This window comes from Coregonus clupeaformis, unplaced genomic scaffold (genome assembly GCF_020615455.1).
Source record: "Coregonus clupeaformis isolate EN_2021a unplaced genomic scaffold, ASM2061545v1 scaf0159, whole genome shotgun sequence".
Taxonomy (NCBI): Eukaryota; Metazoa; Chordata; class Actinopteri; order Salmoniformes; family Salmonidae; genus Coregonus; species Coregonus clupeaformis.
The window spans coordinates 581,533-608,021 of NW_025533614.1; the positions used below are offsets into that span (position 1 = coordinate 581,533).

Sequence of the window (26,489 nt, forward strand, 5' to 3'; positions counted from 1 at the left end):
AACAAGGGAGCTAAAACTGAATGCATTCCAAATGACATGATAATGACTCACACGCAGCTCCTAAAAAGAGACATGTTCTTATTAGTCAAAACAGACAGAAGACTTGTCATATTCACCACACTAACACATGTATTTTCCTTTACAACTGAGGATGTCAAAATTCCAGAAGACTCGGACATGACTGTCAGGAGACAAGGCCACTGTCTGGGTCAGTGGTTGAATTAAAAGTCCTCTTACAGTTCACAGCAGTACCAATGTTGATCAACAAAAGTACTGGTCTACAGATTGCCCTGAAAAGTTTAAATATGTGGTATATATATAAAGCGTCTCTGTTGTCGGTAAGGTATTTTGGACTTTGATAACTCTGATGGTCTTTATCTGGGTCATTGGTTTGTTGCTGCCAAACCTGTATAAAGTCTATCTACACCTGCAAACTGCAGTGTGTTACATCAATGGCAGCCTTCAGAGGCACCCATTATTACTGTTGACACAGGGACCTTCCCTGACGACCTTATTACAGACCATTTACTAGATGCCTGCGGTCTGTTGGTTTGTACACAAGGATTATGTGTCCATTGGAACTTCACAAAGCAAGGGCAGTCAGCCATAACAGGTCATTCTGTAATGTCAGTCCCCTTTAAAGACAGCATGTCACCAGGCTGCCTGTAACAGTGCACAGGTGAAGGGGTGAAGATTGACAGCACTAATCTCTCTGTGTTGCTCTTGATGGCTCTGCTTTTAAGCCTGTCTTGTGCTGAGGATGAGATAGCAGCTTTATCCTGCCCAGAGTACCAAGAGGGCTTTGACGGCTCCTGTTATGAGTTTGTGGGTCTACAGCATTCCTTCATCAGTGCACAGGGTTGGTGTGAGTGGGGTGGCAGACACCTGGCCTTCATTCTAAATATCGATACACAGCAGTTCCTACAGAGGCACCTGCAGCCGGAGCAGGACTGGTGGCTAGGTCTGGCACCTGCCTCCCCGAACCTAACACTGGACTCTGCTGTTGCTGAAGGTAAGAGAGCAGCCTAGGCAACTAAAGTGGGCATTATTTGATGACACTAATGCATTAGATCCTTTGATCATGCAAAGGATCTGAAAGGGTGGGAGTAGAATGCATTGTATTCAGTCATACATTTGAACAGATTTATGATAGCTGTGTTTTATAAAATCAATAAGATATTGTATGAGACCTAATATTTAAAAGAGGTATAAATTGTTCTGCAATTGAGCAGAAATTGTACAGAAAACCATTCAATTTCCACTGCTGTCTCCCAACCTAAGACTAAGATGCTGGGCTTGTTGACTCCCATGTCAGCTGGCCTCTTGCTGGGAGATTTATAATGTGTTAATCTCCCACCATTGCCAGGAGACCATGTCCATTTGAATATCTCCTTTTAGCAGCACCCGGCTGATGAGGAACACTTGTCATTCAATAGGGTCTTCAATAGGGTATGCTGTCCAGTCCTTTGATTTAATATCACCTAATAGTTTTGTTTCCTTTCCATCCTGCTTTTTTAAAACATATTTTATTAATGCCTCTGATATCCCTCATGAGAACACAAGTCATATTTATATCAAATTAACTAGATAGTACAAAGTAAGCATGTCAGGTTGAACAGATGGGACGTCTAATATTGTGGGGAAATAATACTTTATTTCCTCTACTTTGAAGAGCAGGTGTTCCTAATGTTTTGTACCCTCAGTGTATATAGAATATAATACTTTAATAATTGTGTGTGCTGTACATCCTCAGGTCCTCTCTCCTGGCTTGATGGCTCTGATGTCAGCTACTCTAACTGGGTGAACGACCCTGGTCCAGGGGCTGGCTGTGGTCACATACTGAGGAGCTCAGGGTTTCAGTGGGAGGCAACAAGCAACTGTAGCCAGGAGCTACACTTCATCTGCCAATTTGGTTTGTATTTGATGTGTGTGTGTGTTTGTGAGGCAGAGAGCGAGGAGTGCAGCTGGGTAGAACTGTTAATACTGTAAAACAAACACAGCTGTAGCGAAGGATGGAAATGCACTAAAACAAAATTCCACTTGAGGAAGGAGCTATTGAGTAATCAACATAAAAGATGTCTTGTCACACAGGAACCACAGAAGCTGAATAAAAGCAAAGCCACTGAATATAGCCTTTCAATTGAAATTACATGCTTTGGTTGTAAAAACCATAAAAACCAATAGAAATACAAGGTAGTAAATATTGACCTATGCTAGTGTTTCATGTATGAATGGCAGACATTTAGACTAGGCATTCTAATAATGATCCTCTATCTAAACAGTGTGCACTGATACCCCTCCCATAAATGTAATGGCTTTTGTGCAACTCAATTCTAAAAAGGAAGACAGCCTAATGATGAAGACGATATTGATAATCACATATAATTTACATTATTAGTAGCACTTTCTGCAGTGACAAAAATAGGCCTACAGTATATGTCACCTATTGTCTACACAGCTAATACTGCTCTGTTACAGTATGTACTAGGTAAAGTGATGTTTCTTCTACCTCAGTATATAGGAAGCAGTGGTTGCTGTGTAGTCTTCAGACCTTCACACCTGTACTACCTGCTTCTCTGCTTGATTCTAATCTCTCTACCTCTTATCAGTTGGATTATACAACAACTAATCTTCAGTCGACCACAATGTGAAAAATGGCACAGCATCATCAGCCAATGAACTTAATTTTTTCCCTCAGGCACATTCAAATAATACAGCAACACACATGAGAATACATTCAATTCAAATACAGAATGCAATGTGATGCATTTCAAATGAAACTAAACAAAAATACCCAAGTAGGCTATTCACTTTGTTCTAGTCTGGTAAATTTCTGTTATTGTATTTTAATACATTGGCAAGCTTGAGTGGAGACTAACATCTGGAACATACAATCATATTCATCAACAAGCTGTGTCTCTGGTCCACAGGTCAGAAAAACATTATCATTCAGGAGCCCATCGGGGGAGTTTGGTGTCATCAAATGCTATAGCATGAACCTCCCAACAGATGGCGCAAACTGCAAGGCCCTGTACGGAAGCCCCCTTCAAATCCAGGTTGAAGTAGAAGCAGGTAATTAAAACCAACATAGGCAAAAATAAAAGCATCCAGTCTGACAATTCCGAAGGTACAATTCTTGGTAGAATGAGACAACTTTGCTATCTACAGGTACGACTGTGACCTACAAAATCCACAGTGGTGAGATTTTGGTGGCCAATTCATCAGCAATCAGAGGAATCGTCCCCCACAACATCACAGTGGGACCAGAGGTGGAGCAACAGCTGGGCTCTGGCTGCCATCAGCTGACCCTGCATGCCTCTAACGGGGTCTCGGTCTTGGGTGTGTCCACTGAGCTGCAGGTGTGTCTGCTGGAGCCTGTGGAGGGCCTCCTGGGATCAGTGATGGCTGAGGAGGGAGAGTGTCCAGACTCAGACCTTTATGTTAGAGTCTCCCTGGATCGGGGAGCCCCGGTGCAGCTTCTCTTCCAGGTGTCTGGAGCCAACGACAGCATCTCTGAGACCAGAGACATGCAAAACAGCAGCATGCAGGTTTACAATATCTCAACCACTATCCAAGGTACCTAACCTATCTACTCAAAGTGTCATCCAACAAACCTTAATCAGGGATTAAAACAGTGACAGATGAAGATACCTTTAAAAAAAAAGATTATTTATAATATTCTTGTTTATATTATTTATAACAGCTGTTTTGTTACAGGATATTTGCAAGTGAAAGACAGGGCCTGGAATGTCTTCTCACACATGGATGTGGATGTGGGGAACACAACAGCAATTTGTCACTACAGTTCAGACCTCAGGCGGGATGACTATGTAAACGCAGTATGTGAAATAGCTAAGTATTTAAAAATATATATTTGTTCCCTCTTTAACATTAAACAGGTAGCACCTTTTTCACTAATGTGATGGTAATTCTTTTCCTGCAGTTTTTCTTCACACATTTGTTTTCATCTCCAGACAGAAAAGCATATGAGAGTTTGCGGAGCTTATAACTTGAGAATCACTGCCATTCCAGAAGCTGCCAGTCAAGACACTGAAAGCGTCTAACGTGAGGTAACTGGCTTAGGAGGACTATCTAATGGAATGCAGAGCAAATTTGAATGGGAATGCAGTAAGTACCACTTAAGGCCTTTAAGCCACAAGGCTGTCGATGAGAACCCTCTCATCTCACCCTATTATAAAATGAAAAACAATGACTGTAAACTTTGTTTTATCAATGTAATTTAAATTTTCTATAACAATCTCAATCGTTTTTTTCTCTGTTTACTCATTGTTGTGTCTGTCATCTTTTTACAGCATGTCCTTATGGTGGTGTTTTCTAACCATTTCCCCTTCTAATTCCAATAGAAGAAGACTGTAAGGGGAAGGGGAAATGCAATGATAAAACAACGGACAAGACTCGTTTGATTGTAAAAGATTGTCTTCCAAACCCATTTGAGTTCTTTGAATACACTTTTTCTGTGAAGAGAAGGGTTAAGAATGGGAAATAGGTTGACTGGATTTCAACATCCCGATGCATCACGGTTACTCCAACAAAATTCACCAACTTTAGAATTAGGTAATATGGGGATAGGCTTAAAATAGTGAAGTGAATATATTTAAACAAAGTCATGCTATTTTATTGATAACTCCTATCAGTATCATTTAAAAACAGGTAATGACAATAGTATAAAAACTGCTATTCAAATATCCCTATAAGCCTATTAATAATTCTAGTATCATCATCATCATCATCATCATCATCCTCAGAGAAGTACATGTAACTGCCAAAATAAAGGAAACACCAACATAAAGTGTCTTAATAGGGTGTTGGGCCATCACGAGCCACCAGAACTCCTTCAATGTGCCTTGGCATAGATTCTACAAGTGCCTGGATCTCTATTGAGGGATGTGACACCAATCTTCCACTACAAATTCCATATTTTAGTGTTTTGTTGATGGTGGTGGAAAACGCTGTCTCAGGCACCACTCCAGAATCTCCCATAAGTCTGCAATTGGGTTGCGATCTGGTGACTGAGACACACACACACACACACACACACACACACACACACACACACACACACACACACACACACACACACACACACACACACACACACACACACACACACACACACACACACACACATACACACACACACACACACACACACACATCTCTACATCTAGCCATGGTAGCCAAAATAATGGTTAACTGGGCATTTTTATACATGACCCTAAGCATGATAGGATAATAATAATTACACAATTAACTCAGGAACCACACCTGTGTGGAAGGACCTGCTTTCAATATACTTTGTATCCCTCATTTACTCAAGGGTTTCCTTTATTTTGGCAGTTACCTGTATGTTGGACATCATAAGGATTTATGATGTCCAATATACAAGTGGCCATACAGTTACTAAATATCTAGAATGAATTGGGTTAGAAATTATTTAGTTAAAACTATTAACAGATTTGTAATCCTTAAGTATACAACAGGGTTATTTCATTAGCATATTAATTAACTGATTTAATTATAATTCAGAAGTAAATTGGTCACATTTACATTGAGTTGCTCTCATGCCTCTGTAGCATGCTGTAATTATCCTAATAATAATGTTGCATTAAATGCCCAATAATTACATAATAATGTATTAATTGCTTTGTTATTACAAAGGTAAGCTGTTTCTGGTACAACAAGTGGAATAGTCACTGTTCCTATTTCCATTTGTGTGATAACAATAACTGCTGAAGTCCATTGCTATGTAATTACGAAGCAATAATCAAGTTACTATGTAACAAAATGTGAATCCAATGTTCTTATGATTATCTATTTTATGCTAAAAACGTACCTATATTCTTTCAGTTGCCTTGATAATTGTAAAACAGTGGATGTCAAAAAAGATGTAAAATTAAAACTGGACTGTATCTCCAGTTGCCCAGAGGTAAATTGGCATATTGAGGACCCAAAACCTTCAACAGTATGTCTGAGATTCCACTATTGTTGCATGCTGAATGCAATCATATTTTGATTGATTTTCATGTGTGAATGAGTTTCGTTAGAGTGCATGAATCAATTAATTGACTAACTCATGTTGTCTAATTTGGAGTTGACATATAGATAAATCTAGATAAATAAAACAAATCGATGCATAAACACATTATTTGTGGACTGCATGTGATTTACTATACAATAGCCAGAGTTCAGTGTACATGAGGACAATATTTTGAATTCTGTGGTGTTCTAGGGTGCCCTGCAAAACTGTTACAGCGACGCAGGGAAAAAGCCACTTAAGGAGAGAAAAGATCAGGACGGTCAGAAAGAGTACAAAGTCAGCAAAAACTATCTGAAAGAAGCTTCCGGTGGGTTTCAGAATCTCAATGTGATAGTTTATGGTGAGTAGCAATTTCTTGTATTCAATGCCAAAAGCATTTACTGTAAGTACAGGCTAAAAGTTTGGTTAATACAGTTGATGACAGGATGTCCATCAGATATGTTGAACTTACATCAAACTGTTCTTTAGTGTATTGACAGAAAAATGAATGTGCAAAAAAACTGTAATATTTAGACATTTCCGACTGATCAATTACACATCCCTTTTTCAGTTTGAGCCAATTATAGGAGCTTATTTTGGATTGATTCATCCTCAGAAAGTATGGACCTAATGTAACATGTTCACGAGTGGAAATAAGATATCAATATCCCTTTATAATCACCATTCTTTAGATAAGAAAACGTTTGAATATGCCAAGTACACCATTCAGATACCAGGTGTAACTACTCCTGCACCTGCTGATACTACACTATCTGTAACCGCTGCTCCGGCTATCACCTTAAGTCCCCCTTCATGTAGTATTTTCTCTCTAAATGGCACCGTTCTGGATCCTTTCACTATCACCTGTACAACGCCTACATCCTGCTCAGACGGCTGCCAATATTGTTTTAAAACTGACCAAGGTGAGTATCCCTCTTTGCCAGTGTTGTATATTTCAGGAGACCTTCTCCCATCAAAGAAGTTTAGCACCAGAGCCGGACTAAGATGAAAATGCCATATTGATTTAGTAAAAATAAATATCTATGTAATCAGATTTTTATTCTTTATATTTCAGGTAAACATCTGCGCTGCAGTTCTGTAAATAAAGTAACGTTAATCTTCCTACCTCTTGGGGAGATAAACAGCAACTACAAGCTCTCGGTAGTGGTGACTGTTACAGAATTTAACACAAAGACCCGTGGAAGTACCACATTCACCACTCAGGTTTGTCAATAGCAAACAAAATCAATAATCAATTCTATAATTTACTAATGATTAAATGTATGGGCTCTGTCTTGCCTTTCAGCTCCATAGTTCACATCCATTTAGTAATTGGAGCACTCATTTAATTGTTATCTGGCAAGGTGTGGCCAGCCAAGTCCTGTACTCCAGTGCAGGAGCTCCAATCTGCAGTGGCAGACACAGTAGCTAATCTAGGGCAGCAGGGGATGCTCTCAGGAGAGACCCTTGGACAGATGTTCAAGTCTGTGTCGGACATGCTGAATAAGGATTCCAGTGAGGAAAATAATAACAGGATGAAGGTATGAGGAGTGTGTGTGTGGGGGGGGGATACTAAATTAATATGAACTTTAAGACAAATATAGTGGTATGTTTTGGTAGTTTAAAAGACTACATGTAAAAGGTCCAAGTTAAGGGCTTTAAACATCCTTCTTCAATGTTGGTATGTCTCCTTAAGCTGCGAGAACAGATGCTGATGAATATAACTGAAGCACTGGAGAACAACTCCAGCAGCACTCCTCAGAATGTGCAGCTGACGGCCAGAGCTGTGGCAGGACTCACCATGCGGGGTGATGAGCTTAGTCCCAATGCTCAGGTACACTTGGATAAACCTAGCCCCACATGGAAGCAGGGTAGCATGGAGTAATGCACACAAACATATAGGCCTATTGGTCAAAATGTGCCAAGAATAAAGACTTAATTTCAGATGGTCTATCTTTTCCAGCTAGAAGCTAGCTTCCTGGTGGCAAACCTCAGCTCTTCCCTCCTCTCCATGAATGTCAGTGAGCATGGTGGAGAAGAGGAGATGGTGAAGGCAGCTACACCAATTGTGGAGGCAGTCAGCAATATTCTGGATGTTTCCTCAAATGTGAGCACATATTTACCTTCACTTAGTCTAATGACAGTAATGCAGCAGCCTTACTGAACAGTTTGTCTTTCACAGAGAGAAGTCTCTGATTTACTTCTCAAGGGCATGGACAATGTGCAGAGTGCACTGTTGAATGGGAAGAAGGTTGATGAAGCTCCTGTGATTGTCAACAGCTCTCAGATCACTGTGTTTGTGAACAGGTAAAAATAATGTGGGCAGAGGACATAAGAAAGGGAACTGTAGTTTCAGATATAAGCAACGATTGTAAAAGATCAGAAATATATTTTAATTTCTGTTACAATGCAATGTCTGGAAGAAATTGCAACTGTTATGTGGCCTCAATATTGAGTGACAGCATATCATGTCCTCTCAGAGTGTCAACAGAAACTATCCAGTGTCAGCACCCTGGCTCTGGGGACTCTATATGTTGAGCCAGGGTGTGTAGATTCTATGTGTTCTTGTTCTGTGTTGTATATTCTATGTATTGTATTTCTATGTTGGCCAGAGTGGTTCCCAATCAGAGGCAACGAGTGTCAGCTGTTGCTGGTTGTCTCTGATTGGGAGCCATATTTATACAGGCTGTTTTCCCACAGTAGTTGTGGGATCTTGTTCTGTTTGGTTTGTTCTGTTTGGTTTGTTCCGTGTTGGTTGTTTAACCTAGGACGTCACGTCATCATTTAAACGTTTGACCTGTGTCATTGCCAACAAAGGGTATTGAGAAACTTTTGTTATTGACCAAATACTTATTTTCCACCATAATTTGCAAATAAATTCATTAAAAATCCTACAATGTGATTTTCTGGATTTTTTTTCCTAATTTTGTCTGTCATAGTTGACGTGTACCTATGATGAAAATTACAGGCCTCTCTCATCTTTTTAAGTGGGAGAACTTGCACAATTGGTGGCTGACTAAATACTTTTTTCCCCCACTGTACAATTCAAAAACATAGTTGCCCCACTACATGGAATTCTATAGCTAAGCTTCCAACATTCTAATGTTAATGGCACAATTTGGTCGAAGCTCTGTTGACCTGAACATACCGAAAATGGACAACTGTAAAATTGAGCTTTCCAATTATATATGATTAAAGGGTATACGTGAGCAATAACTTGTTGTATCCTAGCATTGTTTGTCATAGGGTAAAATCCTTATGGGAAAATGAATGGGATTGAGGGATGAAAGAAAGAGTGATAACTGGAGAAAGCTCCAATTGCTGCACTGCAATCACACATTTTCCAACTCTAGGGACGTAGACCTTTAAACACATCGTCACCCCAAATGAGCCCGACCGAACCCCCTGGCTCATGGACTAGTATGCACACTCCACACACAAGTGCACGCACGCACACACATGCCTTTTCAACTATGCTTGCAAAAGATAACCTGAGATATTGTTGTGAAACTAACTGCTATCTAAATGCCAATTCTGTGCAAATAGTATTTCAAACACGGATAAGGTCCGTTATCTTTAAACACACGATAAGGCCACACAAATTCAGGCATCTGGGAACAACACATTTAATATGTTCTGTTATTATTATCTCAGTGCAATTATTGTAGCCTATTAAGCATCATGTTGACATGCTGTTAGGCAACTTGAGTTTAATCCCACAAACTCCTTGGAGTTTATAAAATGCATCCAAATGCAAAATGCATTAATCCACCATGGCCTGGATTCTCTTTTGTCAATTGGAAAATGTAGAGCAGGCCTATACTTTGGACCTAAGTTTATTTGCCTTTATCTGTGCACATAATTAGCTATATAGGTTTATGGTTTTACAGAGGTCAATTCTACTATCACTGATTACCACATAGTACAGCTGGTCTAGAGCAAGGTCCTGGGGCCCCCCCTGGGTGCACGTTTTGGTTTTTGCCCTAGCACTACACAGCTGAATCAAATAACAAACTCATCATCAAGCTTTGATTATTTGAATCAGCTGAGTAATGCTAGGGCAAAAACCAAAACGTGCACCCAGGGGGGCCCCAGGACCGAGTATTGGACAACCTGGTCTACAGTGCCATATAAACCAACATTCTTTCATTAGATTACATTTTCATACACAATAGAAACAAGGGAGCTAAAACTGAATGCATTCCAAATGACATGATAATGACTCACACGCAGCTCCTAAAAAGAGGCATGTTCTTATTAGTCAAAACAGACAGAAGACTTGTCATATTCACCACACTAACACATGTATTTTCCTTTACAACTGAGGATGTCAAAATTCCAGAAGACTCGGACATGACTGTCAGGAGACAAGGCCACTGTCTGGGTCAGTGGTTGAATTAAAAGTCCTCTTACAGTTCACAGCAGTACCAATGTTGATCAACAAAAGTACTGGTCTACAGATTGCCCTGAAAAGTTTAAATATGTGGTATATATATAAAGCGTCTCTGTTGTCGGTAAGGTATTTTGGACTTTGATAACTCTGATGGTCTTTATCTGGGTCATTGGTTTGTTGCTGCCAAACCTGTATAAAGTCTATCTACACCTGCAAACTGCAGTGTGTTACATCAATGGCAGCCTTCAGAGGCACCCATTATTACTGTTGACACAGGGACCTTCCCTGACGACCTTATTACAGACCATTTACTAGATGCCTGCGGTCTGTTGGTTTGTACACAAGGATTATGTGTCCATTGGAACTTCACAAAGCAAGGGCAGTCAGCCATAACAGGTCATTCTGTAATGTCAGTCCCCTTTAAAGACAGCATGTCACCAGGCTGCCTGTAACAGTGCACAGGTGAAGGGGTGAAGATTGACAGCACTAATCTCTCTGTGTTGCTCTTGATGGCTCTGCTTTTAAGCCTGTCTTGTGCTGAGGATGAGATAGCAGCTTTATCCTGCCCAGAGTACCAAGAGGGCTTTGACGGCTCCTGTTATGAGTTTGTGGGTCTACAGCATTCCTTCATCAGTGCACAGGGTTGGTGTGAGCGGGGTGGCAGACACCTGGCCTTCATTCTAAATATCGATACACAGCAGTTCCTACAGAGGCACCTGCAGCCGGAGCAGGACTGGTGGCTAGGTCTGGCACCTGCCTCCCCGAACCTAACACTGGACTCTGCTGTTGCTGAAGGTAAGAGAGCAGCCTAGGCAACTAAAGTGGGCATTATTTGATGACACTAATGCATTAGATCCTTTGATCATGCAAAGGATCTCAAAGGGTGGGAGTAGAATGCATTGTATTCAGTCATACATTTGAACAGATTTATGATAGCTGTGTTTTATAAAATCAATAAGATATTGTATGAGACCTAATATTTAAAAGAGGTATAAATTGTTCTGCAATTGAGCAGAAATTGTACAGAAAACCATTCAATTTCCACTGCTGTCTCCCAACCTAAGACTAAGATGCTGGGCTTGTTGACTCCCATGTCAGCTGGCCTCTTGCTGGGAGATTTATAATGTGTTAATCTCCCACCATTGCCAGGAGACCATGTCCATTTGAATATCTCCTTTTAGCAGCACCCGGCTGATGAGGAACACTTGTCATTCAATAGGGTCTTCAATAGGGTATGCTGTCCAGTCCTTTGATTTAATATCACCTAATAGTTTTGTTTCCTTTCCATCCTGCTTTTTTAAAACATATTTTATTAATGCCTCTGATATCCCTCATGAGAACACAAGTCATATTTATATCAAATTAACTAGATAGTACAAAGTAAGCATGTCAGGTTGAACAGATGGGACGTCTAATATTGTGGGGAAATAATACTTTATTTCCTCTACTTTGAAGAGCAGGTGTTCCTAATGTTTTGTACCCTCAGTGTATATAGAATATAATACTTTAATAATTGTGTGTGCTGTACATCCTCAGGTCCTCTCTCCTGGCTTGATGGCTCTGATGTCAGCTACTCTAACTGGGTGAACGACCCTGGTCCAGGGGCTGGCTGTGGTCACATACTGAGGAGCTCAGGGTTTCAGTGGGAGGCAACAAGCAACTGTAGCCAGGAGCTACACTTCATCTGCCAATTTGGTTTGTATTTGATGTGTGTGTGTGTTTGTGAGGCAGAGAGCGAGGAGTGCAGCTGGGTAGAACTGTTAATACTGTAAAACAAACACAGCTGTAGCGAAGGATGGAAATGCACTAAAACAAAATTCCACTTGAGGAAGGAGCTATTGAGTAATCAACATAAAAGATGTCTTGTCACACAGGAACCACAGAAGCTGAATAAAAGCAAAGCCACTGAATATAGCCTTTCAATTGAAATTACATGCTTTGGTTGTAAAAACCATAAAAACCAATAGAAATACAAGGTAGTAAATATTGACCTATGCTAGTGTTTCATGTATGAATGGCAGACATTTAGACTAGGCATTCTAATAATGATCCTCTATCTAAACAGTGTGCACTGATACCCCTCCCATAAATGTAATGGCTTTTGTGCAACTCAATTCTAAAAAGGAAGACAGCCTAATGATGAAGACGATATTGATAATCACATATAATTTACATTATTAGTAGCACTTTCTGCAGTGACAAAAATAGGCCTACAGTATATGTCACCTATTGTCTACACAGCTAATACTGCTCTGTTACAGTATGTACTAGGTAAAGTGATGTTTCTTCTACCTCAGTATATAGGAAGCAGTGGTTGCTGTGTAGTCTTCAGACCTTCACACCTATACTACCTGCTTCTCTGCTTGATTCTAATCTCTCTACCTCTTATCAGTTGGATTATACAACAACTAATCTTCAGTCGACCACAATGTGAAAAATGGCACAGCATCATCAGCCAATGAACTTAATTTTTTCCCTCAGGCACATTCAAATAATACAGCAACACACATGAGAATACATTCAATTCAAATACAGAATGCAATGTGATGCATTTCAAATGAAACTAAACAAAAATACCCAAGTAGGCTATTCACTTTGTTCTAGTCTGGTAAATTTCTGTTATTGTATTTTAATACATTGGCAAGCTTGAGTGGAGACTAACATCTGGAACATACAATCATATTCATCAACAAGCTGTGTCTCTGGTCCACAGGTCAGAAAAACATTATCATTCAGGAGCCCATCGGGGAGTTTGGTGTCATCAAATGCTATAGCATGAACCTCCCAACAGATGGCGCAAACTGCAAGGCCCTGTACGGAAGCCCCCTTCAAATCCAGGTTGAAGTAGAAGCAGGTAATTAAAACCAACATAGGCAAAAATAAAAGCATCCAGTCTGACAATTCCGAAGGTACAAATCTTGGTAGAATGAGACAACTTTGCTATCTACAGGTACGACTGTGACCTACAAAATCCACAGTGGTGAGATTTTGGTGGCCAATTCATCAGCAATCAGAGGAATCGTCCCCCACAACATCACAGTGGGACCAGAGGTGGAGCAACAGCTGGGCTCTGGCTGCCATCAGCTGACCCTGCATGCCTCTAACGGGGTCTCGGTCTTGGGTGTGTCCACTGAGCTGCAGGTGTGTCTGCTGGAGCCTGTGGAGGGCCTCCTGGGATCAGTGATGGCTGAGGAGGGAGAGTGTCCAGACTCAGACCTTTATGTTAGAGTCTCCCTGGATCGGGGAGCCCCGGTGCAGCTTCTCTTCCAGGTGTCTGGAGCCAACGACAGCATCTCTGAGACCAGAGACATGCAAAACAGCAGCATGCAGGTTTACAATATCTCAACCACTATCCAAGGTACCTAACCTATCTACTCAAAGTGTCATCCAACAAACCTTAATCAGGGATTAAAACAGTGACAGATGAAGATACCTTTAAAAAAAAAAGATTATTTATAATATTCTTGTTTATATTATTTATATCAGCTGTTTTGTTACAGGATATTTGCAAGTGAAAGACAGGGCCTGGAATGTCTTCTCACACATGGATGTGGATGTGGGGAACACAACAGCAATTTGTCACTACAGTTCAGACCTCAGGCGGGATGACTATGTAAACGCAGTATGTGAAATAGCTAAGTATTTAAAAATATATATTTGTTCCCTCTTTAACATTAAACAGGTAGCACCTTTTTCACTAATGTGATGGTAATTCTTTTCCTGCAGTTTTTCTTCACACATTTGTTTTCATCTCCAGACAGAAAAGCATATGAGAGTTTGCGGAGCTTATAACTTGAGAATCACTGCCATTCCAGAAGCTGCCAGTCAAGACACTGAAAGCGTCAAACTTGAGGTAACTGGCTTAGGAGGACTATCTAATGGAATGCAGAGCAAATTTGAATGGGAATGCAGTAAGTACCACTTAAGGCCTTTAAGCCACAAGGCTGTCGATGAGAACCCTCTCATCTCACCCTATTATAAAATGAAAAACAATGACTGTAAACTTTGTTTTATCAATGTAATTTAAATTTTCTATAACAATCTCAATCGTTTTTTTCTCTGTTTACTCATTGTTGTGTCTGTCATCTTTTTACAGCATGTCCTTATGGTGGTGTTTTCTAACCATTTCCCCTTCTAATTCCAATAGAAGAAGACTGTAAGGGGAAGGGGAAATGCAATGATAAAACAACGGACAAGACTCGTTTGATTGTAAAAGATTGTCTTCCAAACCCATTTGAGTTCTTTGAATACACTTTTTCTGTGAAGAGAAGGGTTAAGAATGGGAAATAGGTTGACTGGATTTCAACATCCCGATGCATCACGGTTACTCCAACAAAATTCACCAACTTTAGAATTAGGTAATATGGGGATAGGCTTAAAATAGTGAAGTGAATATATTTAAACAAAGTCATGCTATTTTATTGATAACTCCTATCAGTATCATTTAAAAACAGGTAATGACAATAGTATAAAAACTGCTATTCAAATATCCCTATAAGCCTATTAATAATTCTAGTATCATCATCATCATCATCATCATCATCCTCAGAGAAGTACATGTAACTGCCAAAATAAAGGAAACACCAACATAAAGTGTCTTAATAGGGTGTTGGGCCATCACGAGCCACCAGAACTCCTTCAATGTGCCTTGGCATAGATTCTACAAGTGCCTGGATCTCTATTGAGGGATGTGACACCAATCTTCCACTACAAATTCCATATTTTAGTGTTTTGTTGATGGTGGTGGAAAACGCTGTCTCAGGCACCACTCCAGAATCTCCCATAAGTCTGCAATTGGGTTGCGATCTGGTGACTGAGACACACACACACAAACACACACACACACACACACACACACACACACACACACACACACACACACACACACACACACACACACACACACATACACACACACACACACACACACACATCTCTACATCTAGCCATGGTAGCCAAAATAATGGTTAACTGGGCATTTTTATACATGACCCTAAGCATGATAGGATAATAATAATTACACAATTAACTCAGGAACCACACCTGTGTGGAAGGACCTGCTTTCAATATACTTTGTATCCCTCATTTACTCAAGGGTTTCCTTTATTTTGGCAGTTACCTGTATGTTGGACATCATAAGGATTTATGATGTCCAATATACAAGTGGCCATACAGTTACTAAATATCTAGAATGAATTGGGTTAGAAATTATTTAGTTAAAACTATTAACAGATTTGTAATCCTTAAGTATACAACAGGGTTATTTCATTAGCATATTAATTAACTGATTTAATTATAATTCAGAAGTAAATTGGTCACATTTACATTGAGTTGCTCTCATGCCTCTGTAGCATGCTGTAATTATCCTAATAATAATGTTGCATTAAATGCCCAATAATTACATAATAATGTATTAATTGCTTTGTTATTACAAAGGTAAGCTGTTTCTGGTACAACAAGTGAAATAGTCACTGTTCCTATTTCCATTTGTGTGATAACAATAACTGCTGAAGTCCATTGCTATGTAATTACGAAGCAATAATCAAGTTACTATGTAACAAAATGTGAATCCAATGTTCTTATGATTATCTATTTTATGCTAAAAACGTACCTATATTCTTTCAGTTGCCTTGATAATTGTAAAACAGTGGATGTCAAAAAAGATGTAAAATTAAAACTGGACTGTATCTCCAGTTGCCCAGAGGTAAATTGGCATATTGAGGACCCAAAACCTTCAACAGTATGTCTGAGATTCCACTATTGTTGCATGCTGAATGCAATCATATTTTGATTGATTTTCATGTGTGAATGAGTTTCGTTAGAGTGCATGAATCAATTAATTGACTAACTCATGTTGTCTAATTTGGAGTTGACATATAGATAAATCTAGATAAATAAAACAAATCGATGCATAAACACATTATTTGTGGACTGCATGTGATTTACTATACAATAGCCAGAGTTCAGTGTACATGAGGACAATATTTTGAATTCTGTGGTGTTCTAGGGTGCCCTGCAAAACTGTTACAGCGACGCAGGGAAAAAGCCACTTAAGGAGAGAAAAGATCAGGACGGTCAGAAAGAGTACAAAGTCAGCAAAAATTATCTGAAAGAAGCTTCCGGTGGGTTTCAGAATCTCAATGTGATAGTTTATGGTGAGTAGCAATTTCTTGTATTCAATGCCAAAAGCATTTACTGTAAGTACAGGCTAAAAGTTTGGTTAATACAGTTGATGACAGGATGTCCATCAGATATGTTGAACTTACATCAAACTGTTCTTTAGTGTATTGACAGAAAAATGAATGTGCAAAAAAACTGTAATATTTAGACATTTCCGACTGATCAATTACACATCCCTTTTTCAGTTTGAGCCAATTATAGGAGCTTATTTTGGATTGATTCATCCTCAGAAAGTATGGACCTAATGTAACATGTTCACGAGTGGAAATAAGATATCAATATCCCTTTATAATCACCATTCTTTAGATAAGAAAACGTTTGAATATGCCAAGTACACCATTCAGATACCAGGTGTAACTACTCCTGCACCTGCTGATACTACACTATCTGTAACCGCTGCTCCGGCTATCACCTTAAGTCCCCCCTTCATGTAGTATTTTCTCTCTAAATGGCACCGTTCTGGATCCTTTCACTATCACCTGTACAACGCCTACATCCTGCTCAGACGGCTGCCAATATTGTTTTAAAACTGACCAAGGTGAGTATCCCTCTTTGCCAGTGTTGTATATTTCAGGAGACCTTCTCCCATCAAAGAAGTTTAGCACCAGAGCCGGACTAAGATGAAAATGCCATATTGATTTAGTAAAAATAAATATCTATGTAATCAGATTTTTATTCTTTATATTTCAGGTAAACATCTGCGCTGCAGTTCTGTAAATAAAGTAACGTTAATCTTCCTACCTCTTGGGGAGATAAGCAGCAACTACAAGCTCTCGGTAGTGGTGACTGTTACAGAATTTAACACAAAGACCCGTGGAAGTACCACATTCACCACTCAGGTTTGTCAATAGCAAACAAAATCAATAATCAATTCTATAATTTACTAATGATTAAATGTATGGGCTCTGTCTTGCCTTTCAGCTCCATAGTTCACATCCATTTAGTAATTGGAGCACTCATTTAATTGTTATCTGGCAAGGTGTGGCCAGCCAAGTCCTGTACTCCAGTGCAGGAGCTCCAATCTGCAGTGGCAGACACAGTAGCTAATCTAGGGCAGCAGGGGATGCTCTCAGGAGAGACCCTTGGACAGATGTTCAAGTCTGTGTCGGACATGCTGAATAAGGATTCCAGTGAGGAAAATAATAACAGGATGAAGGTATGAGGAGTGTGTGTGTGTGGGGGGGATACTAAATTAATATGAACTTTAAGACAAATATAGTGGTATGTTTTGGTAGTTTAAAAGACTACATGTAAAAGGTCCAAGTTAAGGGCTTTAAACATCCTTCTTCAATGTTGGTATGTCTCCTTAAGCTGCGAGAACAGATGCTGATGAATATAACTGAAGCACTGGAGAACAACTCCAGCAGCACTCCTCAGAATGTGCAGCTGACGGCCAGAGCTGTGGCAGGACTCACCATGCGGGGTGATGAGCTTAGTCCCAATGCTCAGGTACACTTGGATAAACCTAGCCCCCACATGGAAGCAGGGTAGCATGGAGTAATGCACACAAACATATAGGCCTATTGGTCAAAATGTGCCAAGAATAAAGACTTAATTTCAGATGGTCTATCTTTTCCAGCTAGAAGCTAGCTTCCTGGTGGCAAACCTCAGCTCTTCCCTCCTCTCCATGAATGTCAGTGAGCATGGTGGAGAAGAGGAGATGGTGAAGGCAGCTACACCAATTGTGGAGGCAGTCAGCAATATTCTGGATGTTTCCTCAAATGTGAGCACATATTTACCTTCACTTAGTCTAATGACAGTAATGCAGCAGCCTTACTGAACAGTTTGTCTTTCACAGAGAGAAGTCTCTGATTTACTTCTCAAGGGCATGGACAATGTGCAGAGTGCACTGTTGAATGGGAAGAAGGTTGATGAAGCTCCTGTGATTGTCAACAGCTCTCAGATCACTGTGTTTGTGAACAGGTAAAAATAATGTGGGCAGAGGACATAAGAAAGGGAACTGTAGTTTCAGATATAAGCAACGATTGTAAAAGATCAGAAATATATTTTAATTTCTGTTACAATGCAATGTCTGGAAGAAATTGCAACTGTTATGTGGCCTCAATATTGAGTGACAGCATATCATGTCCTCTCAGAGTGTCAACAGAAACTATCCAGTGTCACACCCTGGCTCTGGGGACTCTATATGTTGAGCCAGGGTGTGTAGATTCTATGTGTTCTTGTTCTGTGTTGTATATTCTATGTATTGTATTTCTATGTTGGCCAGAGTGGTTCCCAATCAGAGGCAACGAGTGTCAGCTGTTGCTGGTTGTCTCTGATTGGGAGCCATATTTATACAGGCTGTTTTCCCACAGTAGTTGTGGGATCTTGTTCTGTTTGGTTTGTTCTGTTTGGTTTGTTCCGTGTTGGTTGTTTAACCTAGGACGTCACGTCATCATTTATTGTTTTGTTTGTATTATCACTAAAGATAATAAAGTATGTTCGCTCACCACGCTGCGCCTTGGTCTACTCCGTTCAACGATCGTGACAGAAGATCCCACCATACCAGGACCAAGCAGCGTGTCCAGGAGCAGGCAGCCTGGACGTGGGAGCAGATAATGGACGGGCAGGGGTCCTGGACCTGGGAGGAAATCCAGGCCGGGATGGATCGCCGTCCATGGAAGGAGATGGTAGAGGCGCGACGGAGAGAGGAGCAACGACGTCAACAGTGTCGTCGTCGGACGGACGAGAGGCAACCCCAAAAAAAATTTAGGGGGGGGCACACGGCATGGGCGACGGGGCAGCAGGAGGCAGCTACAGGGCGTATTAGGAGGTTAGGTGAGGAGGCCACCAGGTTAAGGGGGCTATTGGTGCAGAGGGAGCAGGAGTTAGTGGTGCAGAGGGTGGAGCTACTGGAGGCGATAAGGGAGAAGGTGAGAATAGAGGCACGGCGAGAGGAACTGTGTAGGCAGCTGAGGGAGCGGAGGGTTATGACGAAACCCAGTCCCGCTCCTCACACCAAGCAAGTGGTGTGCGTCACCAGTCCGGTCCGGCCCGTTCCTGCTCCCCGCACTAAGTTGATGGTGCGCGTCGCCAGCCCGGCCCGGCCTGTTCCTGCCCCTCGCATCAAGCCTACGGTGCGCGTCGCCAGCCCGGCCCGGCCTGTTCCTGCTCCCCGCACCAAGCTAATGGTGCGCGTCGTCAGCCCGGCCCAGCCTGTTCCTGCTCCCCGCACCAAGCTAATGGTGCGCGTCGCCGGCCCGGCCTGTTCCTGCCACTCGCACCAAGCCTACGGTGCGCGTCGCCAGCCTGGCCCGGCCTGTTCCTGCCACTTGCACCAAGCCTACGGTGCGCGTCGCCAGCCCGGCCCGGCCTGTTCCTGCCACTCGCACCAAGCCTACAGTGCGCGTCGCCAGCTCGGCCCGGCCTGTTCCTGCCACTCGCACCAAGCCTACGGTGTGCGTCGCCAGCCCGGCCCGGCCTGTTCCTGCCACTCGCACCAAGCCTATGGTGCGCGTCGCCAGCCCGGCCCGGCCTGTTCCTGCCACTCGCACCAAGCCAGGGGTGCGAGTCGTCAGCCCGGTACGGCCCGTTCCTGCTCCACGAACCAAGCCAGGGGTGCGCATCGTCAGCCCGGTCCGGCCCGTTGCTGCTCCACGCACCAAGCCAGGGGTGCGCATCGTCAGCCCGGTCCGGTCCGTTCCTGCTCCACGCACCAAGCCTGGGGTGCGCGTCGTCAGTCCGGCACAACCCGTGCCTGGGTCACCGGTGCCTGGTCAGGTACCGGTCAGTTGCTCCACACCGGAGCTTAAGCAATCCGCTCCTACGATGTCCAGTCCAGCTCCAGCCAGCGGGGCCAGACCGGACCAGGGGCGCTACGGGGGGATTATTGGAGGGTGGTGGGCAAGCCCGGAGCCGGAACCGCCTCCGAGGAGGAATGCCCACCCAGCCCTCCCCTGTTTGGTTTATGTTAAGGCGCGGTCGCAGTCCGCGCCTTTGGGGGGGGGGGTACTGTCACACCCTGGCTCTGGGGACTCTATATGTTGAGCCAGGGTGTGTAGATGCTATGTGTTCTTGTTCTGTGTTGTATATTCTATGTATTGTATTTCTATGTTGGCCAGAGTGGTTCCCAATCAGAGGCAACGAGTGTCAGCTGTTGCTGGTTGTCTCTGATTGGGAGCCATATTTATACAGGCTGTTTTCCCACAGTAGTTGTGGGATCTTGTTCCGTTTGGTTTGTTCCGTGTTGGTTGTTTAACCTAGGACGTCACGTCATCGTTTATTGTTTTGTTTGTATTATCACTACAGATAATAAAGTATGTTCGCTCACCACGCTGCGCCTTGGTCTACTCCGTTCAACGATCGTGACATCCAGATGCAGTCTATAAGCAACCCAATAAGCTCCTCTGCAAGCTTTTCCTTCCCTCACCTGGGTGCTGATGTCCTTTCTCCAGAGGAACCAGTGGATGTGCGAGTAAGTGTGCATGTAGGCCTATATACTGTATGTATGTATTATCATGAGTCAATATGCATGAAAGGGATTTTCATTGCGTGAATTGGTATTTTTGTACTTGTTAGTTTTGTTGATGAATAATTAGGTATGGTTTTTAAACCCTCTCCCTTGATTCACTATTTCCCACTTGTTACAGATGCTGAGTTTGAAGAAGAACCCATTTTCATGGAGCGAGGAGAACAATATTACTGGCACTGTAGGGTCTGTCTCCCTGACCAGAGGAAATGGTTCTGTCATCCCCATAGAGAACCTATCTGAGGAGATTGAGGTCAGAGCGCTGCAAATCCCTGCATATTCTATGTAATTTGAGAGTACAACAACTTTACTGTTGCCTTAATAATGCCCTATGAAATTAAAGACATAAGATTGCAGATCCTGGATCAGATATCAGTGACGAATGACATCCTGTTGTATATAAGAAATTATGATCTCATTATCTCTTCTTTGAAAAACATAATCTCTTCTTTGATGCTCAGATATTCTTGCCAAGGCCTGAAGGAGGGCAAGCAAACAGCACAATAATGTACTTGGGAAACTACAGCACACTGAAGATCGACGGCCCTTCACCTAATGTAACACTGGTGCTGAAGATAAAGTAATCGAAGGACATAACCTTTCAACTGTTGTTGGGGTACAAAGACTACCCAAACGATAAGCAATACATAGCCAAGACTCAGATGCCTCACCAGAGCAACACACAAGGTGATAAACCTCCTGAACGTACATATGAATCACATAGACATAACAATTGTGAAGCATGATGAACGGATAACATTTCATGTTTAGAAATTGTATGTGTGTGTGTGTGTGTTTTGCGTACAGAGGAGAAATACAACTGGGTCCCAATGATTTGACAGGAAAGGTTGGGAAGCACTACCTTGTGGTGAGGCCCATTGTAGAAGCAGGGGTTAAATCTGTCAATGCCACTGTGACTGTCACCTCCATTGCTGCTCAGTGCAAATATTGGAATGAAACCAAATCCACCTGGAGTGAAGATGGCTGCAGGGTGAGTGCAATGAGTACTACATGACACAACACCTTATGATAAAACAAAACCACATTGCAGCATCCCTGCAATCCTAGACCAGGCCATAATGAAATACATAAACCAACTGTGATCTCCTTAGGTTGGTCCTTTAACCACGCCATTGGCCACCCAGTGCTTATGTACGCACTTGACCTTCTTCGGGAACTCTTTCTTTGTCATGCCCAACCTCGTAGACGTGTCACGTACGGCTGAGCTCTTTGCCACCTTCGCCAAAAATCCTGTGGTGGTGTGCTTTATTGGTTCCATCTTTGTTACTTACGTATTGGTGGTCATATGGGCACGCAGGAAGGACATCCAGGACACAACCAAGGTCTGACTTGAAAAACCACTGCTACCATTTTATTATCTTTGCCGAATAATTTGCTGTTGAATGTGGGAATTTTACCTTCAACTGTTACTTGTTGTAGGTGAAGGTGACAGTTCTGGAAGATAATGACCCCTTGGCTGAATACCGTTACATGCTGAATATCAGCACTGGGCATCGGCATGGTGCTTCCACCTCCTCTCAGGTCAGTAGCAACAGTCCCCACTGCTGCAGGACATCATATTCTGTTCTCTGATAAAACCACACTCAGTGACCCTGACCCTGACCCTGTGTTGCTGCTGCAGGTTACTGTGACTCTGCTGGGCACGGAGGGAGAGAGTGAGCCACACCACCTCACTGACCCTGACAAGCCTGTGTTTGAGAGGGGTGCAGTGGATACGTTCCTGTTGACCACACCCTTCTCCCTGGGGGAGCTGCAGAGCATCAGGCTGTGGCACGACAACTCAGGGGGGCACCCTGCCTGGTAGGAGAGGGGGAAAAGGGGGAAAATCAATGACCAAAGTTGAACTTTGAAGTGAAGATGTAGGCCTTGTTGACGATAAGAGTTTTCTTGCAGGTACATAAAAAAAGTTATAGTGAAAGATGTAGAGACAGGACAGAAGTGGCACTTCCTGTGTAAATCATGGCTGGCCATAGATATGAGTGAGTGCACTGTGGATAAGGTTTTCCCTGTAGCCACGGAGATGGATTTGAAGAAATTCAGGTGAGATAAAACTTGAATGCACCTTGGAATGGTAAAATATGAATAACAAGATAATTGTCCATTGTGTAACAAGCTTCCTATACCGTATATTCTGCAGTAATCTGTTCTTCATGAGGACAGCAAAGGATTTCTGTGATGGCCACATCTGGTTTTCTGTGATCAGCCGGCCTCCAACGAGAACCTTCACATGTGTCCAGAGAGTCTCCTGCTGTTTCTCTCTGCTGCTCTGCACCATGCTGACCAGCATCATATTCTGGGGCATCCCTACCGACCCCTCTGAGCAGACCATGGACCTGGGTATGGATGCCTGTACAGTATTGGTGCTGTTTGGAAATAAAAACATGTTTTCAGAACAGTTTCTCTCTCTCTCTCTCCTGAAGGTCATATCGAGTTCACCTGGCAGCAGCTGATGATTGGAGTTCAAAGTTCAATCATAACGTTTCCAATTAATCTCCTCATTGTGAGTATCTTCAGAAACACCCGCCCCCGAGAAACGAAGCCTGGAAAGCCCAAGGCAGAGGTGTCCAAGCAGGGGAAGACTGGCAGAGTGTCTCCCTCACAGCCCCCCTCCCCACAGAGGGAGAGAGAACTCATGCCAGACACAGTAATCAAGGTAAAACAAGTAAATATATTAATATTCCAATTGAAGGCAACAAATCCCCCTACTCCGTAGCAATGCAAATATCACGGTACAGCTATATGGACACTCAATCATTACGCTATTTTTTATTGGTAAATTTACAAACATATATAATGATAAATAGACTTGAAACTTGTATCTCATTATGGTGTATGGTGAAATAAGTATAGCCAGTTATAATTGTAATGGCTTAGCTGATAATAACAAAAGAAGAACAATATTTACATGGCTCAAAGAGAAGGAATATAATATCTATTGTATACAGGAAACTCATTCAACAATTCGAGATGAAGTAGCGTGGAAAAAAGAATGGGGGGAAATATACTTCTCCCATGGGCAAAGAAATTCAAAAGGGGGTGATGATATTAATTAATAGTAATTTCGATCCAAATGTGCAAATTGTACAAATAGATACACAAGGTAGATGGATTATTTTAAATATGTTATTGGACCATAAACAGATATGGCTCATTAACCTTTATGGACCAAATAATGATGATCCACAATTCTTTGACAATATATATAATAAATTATCAAGCCTGCAAGCAACTCAAGACAATATTATTATGGTGGGGGATTATAATACTGTTTTAAATAGCTCAATGGACCGTAAAGGAAATCACACCACAAACAATCACCCACATGCTCTTAAGGAAATTGTGAATGTCATGGATACATTAGAACTAGTAGATATATGGAGGCTTAAATATACTGATCTAGTGAGATATACATGGCGGAGACTGAATCAAGCTAGTCGTCTTGACTTCTTTCTTATCTCATTCTCGTTGGCACCAAAAGTAAAAAAAGTGTTGATAGGGGACAGAATGCGGTCAGACCATCATGTAATAGGCATATATATTACTCTTACTGAATTTCCACGTGGGCGAGGATATTGGAAATTTAATCAAAGCCTATTGGATGATAATTTATTTATAATTAGAACAAAGGAATTTATAACTGATTTTTTCCAACATAACATAGGTACAGCGAATCCCCTTATTGTATGGGACACCTTTAAATGTGCCTTTAGAGGCCATGCAATTCAGTACTCATCTCGAAAACAAAAGCAATTTAGGTCAAAAGAGTTTATACTAAGAAAGGAAATAGAAAGTCTAACAGAACAGATAGATGGCAATAAAAACTGTAACATAGAGGCTCAGAATAAATTAGAGGAAAAACAAAAAGAAATGGAGAAATTTATTCAAGAAAGATCAAGTGTAACATATTATAAAAATAAAGCAAACTGGATGGAATATGGGGAAAAATGTACAAAATTCTTTTTTTAATCTTCAACATAGGAATGCTACCAAAAAGAACTTAATGAAACTGGTTACAATTGACGGAGTCACCCATGATTCACCAAATGACATTTTGAAGGAAGAAACAAAGTACTTTAAGCATATGTTTTCTTTTCAGTCGCCTCCATCTCCTCTAACTGAAGCTAATTGTAGAGATTTTTTTTCTATTGATAATGTCAAATTAACAGCCACACAGAAAGACTCATGTGAAGGTGAAATTACAGAGGAGGAACTTCTGGATGCAATTAAAGACTTTAAGTCTGGGAAAACTCCAGGGTTGGATGGCATACCAGTCGAGGTATACCAAACCTTTTTGATATACTAAGAGGACCGTTATTAGCATGTTTTAACCACTCCTATGTAAATGGTAGATTATCTGACACTCAAGAAGAAGGACTGATCTCATTATTACTGAAACAGGATACAAGTGGAAAATATAAAGATCCAGTCCATTTACAAAATTGGAGGCCCCTTACACTTCAGTGTTGTGATGCAAAAATCCTAGCAAAATGTATAGCGCATAGAATTAAAAAGGTATTGCCGGATATTATTCATTCTAATCAGACAGGTTTTTTACATGGAAGATACATTGGAGATAATATAAGGCAAGTATTGGAAACATTAGAACACTATGGAAAATATGGGAAACCAGGCCTGCTATTCATAGCAGACTTCGAAAAGGCATTTGATAAAGTTCGACTGGGGTTTATATATAAATGCCTGGAGCATTTCAATTTTGGAGAATCTCTTATAAAATGGGTCAAAATCATGTATAGTAACCCTAGGTGTAAAATAGTAAATAATGGCTATTTCTCAGAAAGTTTTAAACTGTCAAGAGGAGTGAAACAAGGTTGTCCACTATCGGCATATCTATTTATTGTGGCCATCGAGATGTTAGCGATTAAAATCAGATCTAATAATAATATCAGAGGATTAGAAATAAAGACCTTAAAAACAAAGGTGGCATTGTACGCTGATGATTCATGTTTTTTTTTAAATCCACAACTAGAATCCCTCCACAGCCTCATAGAGGATCTAGATACATTTTCTAACCTCTCTGGATTACAACCAAATTATGACAAATGTACTATATTACGTATTGGATCACTAAAAAATACAATTTTTACATTACCATGTAGTTTACCAATAAAATGGTCTGATGGTGATGTGGATATACTCGGAATACATATCCCAAAGGAAATAAATGATCTCACTTCAATAAATTTTAATAGAAAATTAGCAAAAATAGATAAGATCTTACTACCATGGAAAGGAAAATACCTGTCAATTTGTGGAAAAAATCACCCTGATTAACTCATTAGTATTATCACAGTTTACCTATTTGCTTATGGTCTTGCCTACGCCTAGCGAACAGTTTTTTTAAATTATATGAGAAAAAAATATTCAATTTT

At 41.3% G+C, this 26,489-nt stretch overlaps 2 protein-coding genes across 3 annotated transcripts in view; both read left to right on the plus strand.

Moving 5' to 3' along the window:
- The first annotated feature begins 549 nt into the window (after window positions 1-549).
- The window catches only part of LOC121555720 (polycystic kidney disease protein 1-like 2), a 35,061-nt gene continuing 9,121 nt past the window's right edge, over window positions 550-26,489 (plus strand). The window contains 34 exon segments of the mRNA XM_045213825.1: window positions 550-1,012; window positions 1,754-1,912; window positions 2,931-2,975; window positions 3,169-3,548; window positions 6,251-6,334; window positions 7,402-7,578; window positions 7,734-7,871; window positions 8,001-8,144; window positions 10,886-11,225; window positions 11,967-12,125; window positions 13,144-13,284; window positions 13,381-13,788; window positions 13,931-14,052; window positions 14,188-14,341; window positions 14,578-14,702; window positions 16,438-16,585; window positions 17,029-17,148; window positions 17,301-17,449; window positions 17,590-17,766; window positions 17,922-18,059; window positions 18,190-18,333; window positions 18,409-18,533; window positions 18,707-18,722; window positions 20,920-21,024; window positions 21,200-21,331; window positions 21,540-21,765; window positions 21,886-21,900; window positions 21,903-22,069; window positions 22,191-22,421; window positions 22,519-22,620; window positions 22,721-22,899; window positions 22,993-23,139; window positions 23,237-23,436; window positions 23,520-23,752. Of these exon segments, the coding sequence (XP_045069760.1) occupies window positions 727-1,012; window positions 1,754-1,912; window positions 2,931-2,975; window positions 3,169-3,548; window positions 6,251-6,334; window positions 7,402-7,578; window positions 7,734-7,871; window positions 8,001-8,144; window positions 10,886-11,225; window positions 11,967-12,125; window positions 13,144-13,284; window positions 13,381-13,788; window positions 13,931-14,052; window positions 14,188-14,341; window positions 14,578-14,702; window positions 16,438-16,585; window positions 17,029-17,148; window positions 17,301-17,449; window positions 17,590-17,766; window positions 17,922-18,059; window positions 18,190-18,333; window positions 18,409-18,533; window positions 18,707-18,722; window positions 20,920-21,024; window positions 21,200-21,331; window positions 21,540-21,765; window positions 21,886-21,900; window positions 21,903-22,069; window positions 22,191-22,421; window positions 22,519-22,620; window positions 22,721-22,899; window positions 22,993-23,139; window positions 23,237-23,436; window positions 23,520-23,752 (5,616 nt within the window). The 5' untranslated portion in view covers window positions 550-726.
- Window positions 2,979-8,507, plus strand: LOC121555721 (polycystic kidney disease protein 1-like 2). 2 transcript variants are annotated; one of them, XM_041869554.2, is made up of 11 exons: window positions 2,979-3,072; window positions 3,169-3,576; window positions 3,718-3,839; window positions 3,975-4,128; window positions 4,314-4,575; window positions 6,251-6,960; window positions 7,113-7,261; window positions 7,402-7,578; window positions 7,734-7,871; window positions 8,001-8,144; window positions 8,220-8,507. In XM_041869554.2, the coding sequence occupies exons 6-11, from the start codon at window positions 6,675-6,677 to the stop codon at window positions 8,346-8,348; spliced, it is 1,023 nt and encodes a 340-aa protein (XP_041725488.2). In that variant the 5' UTR covers window positions 2,979-3,072; window positions 3,169-3,576; window positions 3,718-3,839; window positions 3,975-4,128; window positions 4,314-4,575; window positions 6,251-6,674; the 3' UTR covers window positions 8,349-8,507. The 2 variants fall into 2 exon arrangements, 1 of the variants encoding a protein (XP_041725488.2); XR_006658340.1 differs by lacking the exons at window positions 6,251-6,960; window positions 7,113-7,261; window positions 7,402-7,578; ... (1 more) ...; window positions 8,001-8,144; window positions 8,220-8,507 and having other exon boundaries at window positions 4,033-4,128; window positions 4,314-4,986.